This window comes from Zootoca vivipara, chromosome 14 (assembly GCF_963506605.1).
Source record: "Zootoca vivipara chromosome 14, rZooViv1.1, whole genome shotgun sequence".
NCBI classification, from domain to species: Eukaryota; Metazoa; Chordata; class Lepidosauria; order Squamata; family Lacertidae; genus Zootoca; species Zootoca vivipara.
The window spans coordinates 54,453,713-54,464,245 of record NC_083289.1 but is presented as its reverse complement, the minus strand read 5'-3'; the positions used below and the strand labels follow the sequence as shown (position 1 = coordinate 54,464,245).

The window sequence follows — 10,533 nt, the reverse complement described above, 5'->3', positions numbered from 1 at the left end:
CTTGTATAGAATGTCCTGGGAGATTGAAGTGTTCTCCTACTGGTTTCTCTGTCTTGTGATTCCTGATGTCAGATTTATGTCCATTTATCCTTTGGCGTAGGGTTTGGCCTGTTTGTCCAATATAGAGAGCTGAAGGGCACTGTTGGCATTTGATGGCATACACAATGTTAGAAGATGAGCAATTAAATAGTCCTGAGATGGTATGTTGGATGTTGTTGGGGCCAATCCCGCTTATATATAGAGAAAGGGTTGTATAAGCGTCTGGGGACTTCTATTTCAGTGTATCTGAAGAAGTGTGCATGCACACGAAAGCTCATACCAAAGTAAAAACTTAGTTGGTCTTTAAGGTGCTGCTGGAAGGAATTTTTTTTATTTTGTTTCAAGAACAATAGAACACTGAAAGGTGGGAATGAAATGATATAGATTAATCAATACTTTTTAAAAAAAATGTTTTTTATTAAAGATTGGGGGAGAAAACAAAGAATAAGTAATGTACAACAGTTAACATCAAATATGAAGTGTTTTTAACATAAAAACTAAAAAAGAAAAGAGTTGTCATTCTCCGCCTATCAGCTTTGTAGACGAAGCAAAACCATTGCTCCGTAGTAGCTTCTCTTAACATAGAATTGTAGAGTTGGAAGGGACCACCACACGGTTTCAACCCAACATGTGGCTTGAACCCATGACCCTGAGATTAAGAGTCTTATGTTCTACCATTGGGGGATGGATGATGGCTAATGGATTGAGGTTGAACCTTACAAGTCAGAAGTACTATTTTTGATGGACAGGGGGCATGGGTGGGGGGGACAACTCCCTGGTCCTGAATGGGGTAACTGTGCCTCTGAAGGACAGGACGCGCAGCCTGGGAGTCATTTTGGACTCACAGCTGTCCATGGAGGTGCAGGTCAATTCTGTGATTTATCCCCCAAATCCTGATTCTCATTTAATCACCGAATCAGTAACTTAAGCTCTGGAGGCTTGGTGACATGCTGATTTGCAATGTTACTTATCTCATTAAACATTTCTTCCCTAAAATTTACCACAATTGGGCATGTCCACTACAAGTGCCTGAACTGTGCTGGCCATCGACAACACTGAATGTTTTAAGGCTCAGATGCCATCTTAAGTTCTTGTTGTCAGGTGCTCCTTTGCATTGAGATCAGGCCTCAGCACAATAATGTAGCACTTGGGAAGGAAGATGCAGCCCAGGAGCCCAGCACTGGAGGCTAAGATAGAGAAGATCTGCACGGCCACCATGTACTTTCCCTTGGTGCTCAGGTAGGTAGGCACAAAAGATATCCAAACACTGCAGAAGCCCAGCATGCTGAAGGTGATCAGCTTGGCTTCATTGAAGGAGCCAGGCAGCTTCCTGGCTAGGAAAGCCAGAGCAAAGCAGATGGCAGCCAGGAAGCCCAGGTAGCCAAGGGCAACATAAAACATGGCCACAGAGCCTTCGTTGCATTGCAGCATTATCTTTTCCACCTGGGAGTGCATGTCAGACTCTGGGAATGGGGGAGAAGAGCCCAGCCAGATGGTGCAGATGAGAACTTGGACACCAGAACAGGAAATGACAATGGAGTTGGCCAGAGTCTTCCCCAGCCATCTCCTCACATTGTTTCCTGGCTTTGTGGCCAGGAATGCCAGCACCACTGTGATGGTCTTTGCCAAGACAGAAGAAACAGCAACAGAGAAGATTATGCTGAAGGCCATTTGTTGGAGAAGGCAGGTCATTATTATTGGTTGCCCAATGAAGAGGAAGGAGGACAAAAAGGAAAGCAGGAGAGATATGAGCAGGATGTAGGAGAGGTTCCGGTTGTTGGCTTTGACTAGTGGAGTTTCTTTGTATTTAATGAAGATTCCTAATACGATGCCTGTTGCTAAAGACAAGAAGAAGGCAATGCAAGCTAATATAATCCCCAAATGTTCTTCATAAGCCAGGAAGGTCACAATCTTGGGGACACATTGATCTCTCTCCTTGTTTGGATGCTGATCTTCTGGGCATTTGGTGCAATGTTCTGTATCTGAGAAAGAGAATAGAATCACAGAACTGTAGAGTTGGAAAGGAATCCTATCATGCAGGGATATGCAGCTGTTCCATATGGGCATCAAGAGTGGCTTTGCTAGTTCTACTTAATCACTTTCTAAATTCATTTCCTTTTTAGTGCTAGTTACAGGTAGGTAGCCGTGTTGGTCTGAGTTGAAACAAAATTTAAAAATTCCTTCAGTAGCACCTTAAAGACCAACTAAGTTTTTATTTTGGTATGAGCTTTCGTGTGCATGCACACTTCTAGTTCCTTTATCATTGAAAGCTCAGTATAAAATAGCAAAAAGCAATGATTCCCGCTTTGAACCACAATGATTGCTGACTTGTGGCATTTCTTTCAAATCACATCCTGGAATGAAGGTGATTAAGAACAGAATAGAAAGGATGTACATTCAACAATGTCATCAGAATTCTCACACAAAAAAATGCACTTGAATGAATCTCTGCCCTGAATTTATTCTCCCAAGGAGACTTTCCCTTGGAGCTACCAACCTGCCAGAGTGGAGAATGCCCCTTCTGCACACAAAATGCAAGCATAGCAACAAACAGGCTTGCCTTCTTGAACCACCTTGGCATATCCAGGTCGACATATTTCAGTACACCTGGAACGAGGTACAACCTAACCATAGAGAGAAGAAGATGTATTGAGGGGAAAGTGTCCGGAGTATTTGTGCAGACGGAATTCCCTCATAGAATTTGGAAATGACCCACCAAACAGGATCTCTCATCCCACTGACCCCATCCACTTTGGCAGAGAATTGTTTTTGATGCAGAACAGCATGGCAGGGAGACCATTTAGGTGTGCTTGCTTGCTTGTTTTAACATTTATATCACACTTTTCTATACAAAGGTCTGCTCAGGGGACAAAATATACATAAACCAAATAACAACCCTAGAACCACAGCATTAAGAAAATGGCAGCTATAGAACAAACTGATGAAGATTACTAATTGAAAATACTGACACCTGAATACAGTAATGAAGAAATGACTCTAGGATAATTATTAAAAGAAATTTTGAGTGCTGGGAAAGAAAGGGAGAAATGAACCTCTTGTGGGAAGTTCCTGCATAACAGAGAAGTCCCCCCCCCCCCCGGTGATCATTGTCATCATCGTCATCACCGCGATTATCATCCTCTGACCTTTCCTCCAATGATCGCAAGGTGAATTCTGCAGCTTTCCCTCATCTCATTTAATATCTGAACAGCCCTGTGGGGGTTGCAAGGCAGAGGATGCTCATGGCTAGAGCTGGCCCAGGCTTTGAGGACCCTTCTGAAAGGCTGGGTCCAGTGTTCCATGATTTTCCCATGGCCTGCTGTGAACCCACAGTTTCCAGGGGTTCATAACATAAGGAGTTGCAGCTGTGACTGGGTAGTTAAGGCACCATTGGTTGACCACAAAATGACATTTTACAGCAGTTGCTCAAGGAAGAGCCTAAGCAGGCTCTCCTACCCACTCCATCTGTTACACCACCTACCTTGTTAAATTTATTAGGCCACTCAATAGCTTCTGGATTAATGGTGAACTTTATTACCCCTGATTCCTCTCTCCTGATGCCCCCAATGTTCACCATAGCACGAGACTCATTGGGAAACATCACCAAATTCTTTATATCAAAGTCAGAAGGCAGTTCCCAATTCTCATCCAAACAAAGTCTGCCCCTGGAAGTATTGAAACACTGAATTTCATTTAAGAAAGGATGAAGCTGGAACGATAGGGAAGGCAATATTAAGAAACCATGTTGAATATCTTAGTTCTACTCACTTATGAACTGGGGATAGACTCATCTAGACTAGAAGCCCTATTCAGGCATTTTATTTGATTGATCAAAGCAGGAATTTCCAACCAGTGTGCTGTGGTTGTCGGATGGGGTGTCGGATGATAGTCAGGGGTGCCATGGACAACACTGGCCTCCATCCCTCTTTCCTTCCCTCCCTCCTCTCCTCCGTCTCAAAGGCTTGCACAGCTGTTCGTTGCAGCAGCCCTGTCTACAAGCTCCCCGGGCGAATGGTGCCTCTGGGGCTGGCCAGGGGGTGCTGGGTGCCAGGAGCTGAGGTGGCCTCAGAGTAAGCAAGTAAGTGGGCAAGGGAGCCCAGCCATCTAGTCCACCAGCCCTTGCTTTGTGGAATGGATGGACAAATGGGAGGCCAGGCAGGCAGGCACCACACTGGCCTTTCTTGTGCTTGCTGTGTGCCGGGAGCTTAGTGCCCAGCACCAAAAGGGAACCTTTTCACCATGCATGCCTGGCAGCTCCCACTGCTCCCACTGCTGCCTCCCCAAGTGAGTAAGATGGTGGCCTCATATTCACCTTCTACCAGGGGCATCCTCTTTCCAGGCCCCTGTGTGTGGGGCAGCATGAGGAGTCATCTCCCTTTGAGGTGGGGAGTAGCTCAGGGATCAGGGGCGGCTGTGGTGCCTGCCTGCAGGACTCTCAAGGAGAAGGGACAGAAGAGGAGAGGAGGCTGAGGGAACACTCCACAGTGGAGGGTTTTTGAAAAGGGGCGAGGGGCTGCCCGATCTGCAGTCAACGGTTGAAATATCTGGGCTTCTGAGGTCTGGAGCTTGTTTCCCCACCGGGGAGCCACAAAAAGAATGTAGTTGGTCAAGGGAGCTGTGGACTCAAAAAAAGCTGAAAACCTCTGGATTAAAGTATTTATATAATTTACATATAAAATAACAAGGAGCTTTGAAGAATGAGATTAATACAAATGACAATACTATTTTAAAACCCACAAAGACCATAGATATCAAAAATGTCTAACAGACACCATCCTAAAAACAATGCTTGGGAATAAGTGCATTGGAACTAGCTGAGAGAGCAGCATTTCCACAGGAATCCCCTTTATCTCGAGTGAAGATTATTCCACAGTACGAGGCTAACTGCAGAGAAGGCCTGCACAGACCCCGCCATTGTCATCTGTGTTGTGCCCCCTTCACGAGAGGTTCAGAGGGTGGCAACACGAGAGCGGGACTTTTCTGTGGTGGCTCCTGACTTGTGGCATGCTCTCTCCAGGGAGGCTTGCCTTCAGGACATATTTTTAAGTGCCTGACAACATGGTCATCTCAATAGCAAAGAGCCCAACACAGTGGCCTTGCCTTGCAGATAGAGCCCTCCTGAACCGGCCATTGGCCTTCACAGAAACCTCTCCCCTTTCTCCAACTTCCACAACCTCTAGAATTCCAAAGCACACATATTTTTGTGGCATCAGACTCAGTTTACCCTGATAGCCTCCCCTGCTGAGCCCTGTGGCCAAAGTGACTCTTTTCATTTCTCTCAGTGTCTACATTACCTTCCTTTTGTCAGGTTAATAACGTGAGCAGGAGTAGCATGGGTGGGCACAGGGAAAGTGGGGACCTTCAGTTCTTGTAACTGCCTCAATCCGGCAAGACCTTAAGATAAGTGTTACTGGGACCACTAGGGCAGAGTTGCTTCTGTTTCACTTTGAATAAAGAGTTAAGTTTACTGGCTTCTGGTGATTTGATGTTTTATTGCTGACCTACTGATCTGAACCTTGACACAAAATTAGTATACAAAACCATGGAATAGAGACCATCCAAGTGTCCCTATTTTCTCAGGGACGTCTCTGATTTAGAGAAGCCGTACTGGTTTCTGATTTGATCCCCGAATGTCCCACTTTTCCTTAGGATGCCCCTATTTTCGTTGGAGAAATGTTGGGAGGGTATGGAGTTATCCAACCCCTGAGCCATCTGAAGACAATCCTGTATAGAAAAGTGTTTCTGTTTTTTAATGTTTAATGTTTTATTATGTTTTTATATGTATTGGAAGCTGCCCAGAGTGGCTGGGGCAACCCAGTAAGAGGTGTGGGGTATAAATAGTAAAATTATTATTATGGAATGGGACGCCCCTATTTTCATAAGAGAAATGTTGGAGGGTATGATATGTAGAGGTTTTTAATATGCACTGGAATCCCAAAAGAGGGTTGTTGTTTTTTGCCTCACTTCTAAATTGTATTGAAGTTAGGACGGTGGATTGCAATTTGCAAAATGGGGAAGAAAATACCTGCCATGGTTGTAACCTTTGATGTTCCCCCTTGTTTCCTTCCGCCACCCTCAGCAGCCGCTTTGATCTAGATGAAAATGCAGCACTGAAGGCCTGAGCCACAGCTTGAGCATTGATGTAAGTGCTGTAGCTGTCTTGAGACAGGGCTCTCTCCAGCTCCTCTTGCGGCAGAGCCTCCAGGTTCTCCTCCTCTCTGCATCTTGTCCGGCCTTTCACAGACAACACATGCTTTGAATATGAACAATGAAACATTCCCCCCAGAAAACGCTGAAGAAGATTGGAATGTACTGCATAGTAATCATGTTTTGTGCTCTTTATTCTGGTCTTCATTACGAAGGAGAGAGACCCATGAATGTACTGGAAGTACATAGGGGGATTAGACAAGCTAACACTGATTTCCTGAAAAGATGTTGTGATCCAGACTTTCGCCCCTATTTCCTTCTCATACAGACTGTGTATCGATACAATTTTGAAGATTCCCATTATGTCGGTTACATAGCAAACAAATACACCAACTTGTCTCCAGATTAAAAAAGGTTCACTTGGGCTGATCCTAAGTGCTAGATCATTTTCTTTTATTATTTTTGATACGGCAATGCAAATCCCTCTGCTGATCAGCAGAGGTGTCAAGGAGCTCACAAACATTTCTCCACTGTTATTGTCCGGAGCCAAGAGGCCAATCCACGTCCATCCAAAATGCAGGAGCAACTCGACAATTCCTTGGTGCTGAGTTTTCTCTTTCGGGAGCATCCGGTAGACAAAAGGGAACTGAGTTTTATCTTCAAGACCCTGGGCAGTGAAGCCATAACTGATCTAGTGAGGAAATGAAAAGATTATGCATTTCAAATTCTCTGACATTCCATGCCCTACCCCTTCATACCTGTGGGATTTTGTAGATGCTTGACATGGCTGAAATCTCTTTTGAGATGGCAGCATTTCCCCTTTCAAGAACAACTAGCAGATCATTTGGATCTCCACAGTGATAATTGGGAATATTGCTTCCACTGCCTGTAAGCAGCTCTAGCATAGCATCTGAAGTCATCCTTGCGTCTGCATAGTTCTCATAGAGGTTGTAGCCCAGGGTGATGTTGGGTAAGAGCCTGAGATCCTGGTTGATCTCCTGGATGGTGAACAAGAAGGATGATATGCGCCAGTAGAACCAAGGTGACTCCCTACAATAAAGGAATAAAGAAGTATAAAACTACAATTCACAGTTGAATGAAAACAAACATTATATGATCAACAGAGATTAGTATTTATTTAATTATCTTATTGCATTTATAGCCAACATTTTTTCCTGTCCATTATACAATAAAGATTGGGCAATTCATGCTCCATTACAAGAACACAGATGCAAACAGTCTTCATGTAAAAAAATTGAGTAAAAAATGAAGTTTGTGGAATACTACGGTATGAAGCCGCAAATGTTGCTTGTGCTTCAGTGGTCTTGGCTGCTTCCAAGAGGAGCTGTGTAAATTCCTCAATTGTTCTTCAGAAGGAAAAATGGGGGTCAAGGAAAAGGAGGGTTTTGCCAAAAATGACCACAAGATTAGATAACAGTTGGTTAGGAACAATTTGTGTCCTAGAGAAGAAGCACAAAACACCTCTTTAATTACAGATGAGGCCTGTGGTGTTGAAAATGTGTGAGTGAAAAGAAAAAAGAAAATTTCTTGTTCACATTTTAGAGATCTGACTCCACTAACAATTAAGTGATATTACCTGCATTATTTCATTTGTTTAATTCAAAGCATTTTTTCCTGCTTTTCAGCATCAAAAGTCACACAGAGGGTCTTAAAATGTTTTAAACGGTTGCATTCCTAAAAGACAACTTTGATTAAATAGTTTATAAATTGTCCAAATAGAATAATAATAATAATAATAAATCGTTGACGCTTGGGAACTGCTTGAGTTTTGTACCATCCTGCAGGTGGGATAATTCAGTGCATTCTTTTGATTCCAGACCAGATTCATTTACATTATTGTTTTACCACCTTCAAAAAGCAACACAGCAGCATGACTAGGGAAGACCCAGGGAACAAGGCAATAGGAGAGGTTTTGAGGTGACTCTTTTCCCAGCTTCCAAATCCCATGAAGCCCAGCCAGCAGGGCCAATGGTCAGGGATGATGGGGGTTCTAGTCTAGTGACATCAGGAGGGCCCCCAGCCCTCCCCACTCTGAAATAAGGGCCATTTCCTTGATAAATAGGAACCACTGCAGAAGGACTCTGTGCATCCCTCTGTACAGGATGACATACTTCTCAGTGCTGGTGAAGGGGGTCTTGGAAAAGACGTATGCAGCTTGATTAGCAAAATGTTTTGAAGGTACAATGCCACTAATGAGAAAGTCACCAGCCCGGTAATAACTGCAAGCATCAGTTTGATCCCTGACCAGATTCAAGGGGCATTTTGCCTTCCGGTTCCCACAGACTACATGGCGCATCATGAGCAGCAGAAGTAGCAACAGAAGCAGCAGGGATCTCATTCTGGCTCTGCATCTTACACATATATTCCTCTTTCCCCAGCCTTTCACTTGCACTAAATCATGGCTCAGTCTGTCTCCAACACAGGAAATATCCTCTTCAGCGACTTTTTCTTTCACCATCATGGTGTCATTAATATCATATTGTTGTTGTTATTTCTGATGCTTATGCAATCTCCAGAAATATCTCTGGAGCTTTTAAAATAAGAAATTACTATGATTTGGATAATTACAAGTGGAAGAAGTTTCACCTCGATAACTTTCTGGAGTTTTGAATGGCTGAAGAGGCAGGTACAGAGCTGGAGAAAAACATGTTTCTCATATATTTGGCATAACTCAACGTGTGTGTGTTATTGGGGGGGGGGGATTTGGTCTGAACTTTTCTCCCACGGACCTAAGGAGAGCCCTGCAGCTGGATCAGACCAAAGACCCAACTAGTCTAACAGCCTGTACCTCATAGTAGCAATAGGAGTATAGCATCTAGATCAAGGGAAGTAATAGTACCACTGTATTCTGCTTTGGTCAGACCTCACCTGGAGTACTGTGTCCAGTTCTGGGCACCACAGTTCAAGAAGGATACTGACAAGCTGGAACGTGTCCAGATGATTCTATGACTTCAACTGACAATTCAGAATACAGTCATACCTCGGTTTAAGTACGCTTCAGTTTGAGTATTTTCAGTTTAAGTACTCCGTGGACCTGTCTGGAACGGATTAATCCACTTTCCATTACTTTCAATGGGAAAGTTCGCTTCAGGTTAAGTACGCTTCAGGTTAAGTACAGACTTCCAGAACCAATTACACTCATACTTCAGGTTAAGTACGCTTCAGGTTGAGTACTCCACAGACCCGTCTGGAATGGATTAATCCACTTTCCATTACTTTCAATGGGAAAGTTCACTTCAGGTTAAGTACGCTTCAGTTTAAGTACTCCGTGGACCGTCTGGAACAGATTAATCACTTTCCATTACTTTCAATGGGAAAGTTCGCTTTAGGTTAAGTATGCTTCAGGTCAAGTACAGACTTCCGGAACCAATTGTGTACTTAAACTGAGGTACCAGTGTATGTGTTTAGTTAATGACTTCACTGCGACTGTGGTTTTATTGCATATAATTGATGTTCATGAAACCGAGGTTTTATGTCTTTATGTCTTAAGATTTTATACTTTTATGGCAGATGCATGGTTGGTTTGAGATGAGAAAGCCTGTATAACAGAATGCAGGCCTGGCCTCTGACACTGGCATCAGGATTTGAGATGCCTTTCACCATAGCTGTCAACTTCCGGATTGGAAAATAAGGGATCAGAGCAGCCTCACCCAGCAGCGCGGCACCAGAAGTCGCTTCTGCGCATATGCGACTTCCGGTGCCGGGCTGCCCATGTCCGCATGTCGGGGCACCGGAAATAATATCCTCCTTCCCACTTGTCTCTCGTGTCTTCTTCCTCCCTCCTCAACATCTTTATCAATGACTTGGATGATGGGCTTGAGGGCATCCTGAGCAAGTTTGCAGACGAAACCGAATTGGGAGGGGTGGCAAATACCCCAGAGGACAGGATCACACTTCAAAATGACCTTAACAGATTAGACAACTGGGCCAAAGCAAACAAGATGAATTTTAGCAAGGAGAAATGTAAAGTACTTCACTTGGGCCAAAAAAATGAAAGGCGCTGTCACGGTGGCCGGAGTGGACTACTTCAGAGTAACGACGCCACGCAGCTCTGCATTTTATTCTTTTATTGGTGCTGCGTATTTACAGTGCTCAAGTCATTGCTATTTACACGGAGTGATGTGGTCAGTCGGTTTCAGAACCTCCTAATGGCTTTTGGCGCGTCTTTCTCCAACACAAAAGCTTTGGCAGACCCATCCTCTTGCCCCTCCTCTTCCTGCGTAATTCTGGAGTTGGGGGGATGGGTCTTCCCCCCTTGCTTGCCCCTTCCTGTCCCACCTGGGACCCTGGCTCCTCTACCTTGCCTGAGCCTCGGACACGACTTCC

General features: G+C 44.3%; 1 protein-coding gene across 1 annotated transcript; it reads right to left on the bottom strand.

Annotated features, from left to right (window-relative positions):
- Positions 1 to 1,122: 1,122 nt before the first annotated feature.
- On the bottom strand, positions 1,123 to 8,668 carry LOC132593160 (vomeronasal type-2 receptor 26-like). The gene is made up of 4 exons (XM_060282425.1): positions 8,564 to 8,668; positions 6,945 to 7,184; positions 6,151 to 6,292; positions 1,123 to 2,021 (listed from the first exon to the last, which is right to left on the bottom strand). Exons 1-4 carry the CDS (start codon positions 8,666 to 8,668, stop codon positions 1,123 to 1,125), a joined length of 1,386 nt encoding a protein of 461 aa, XP_060138408.1.
- Positions 8,669 to 10,533: the final 1,865 nt, after the last annotated feature.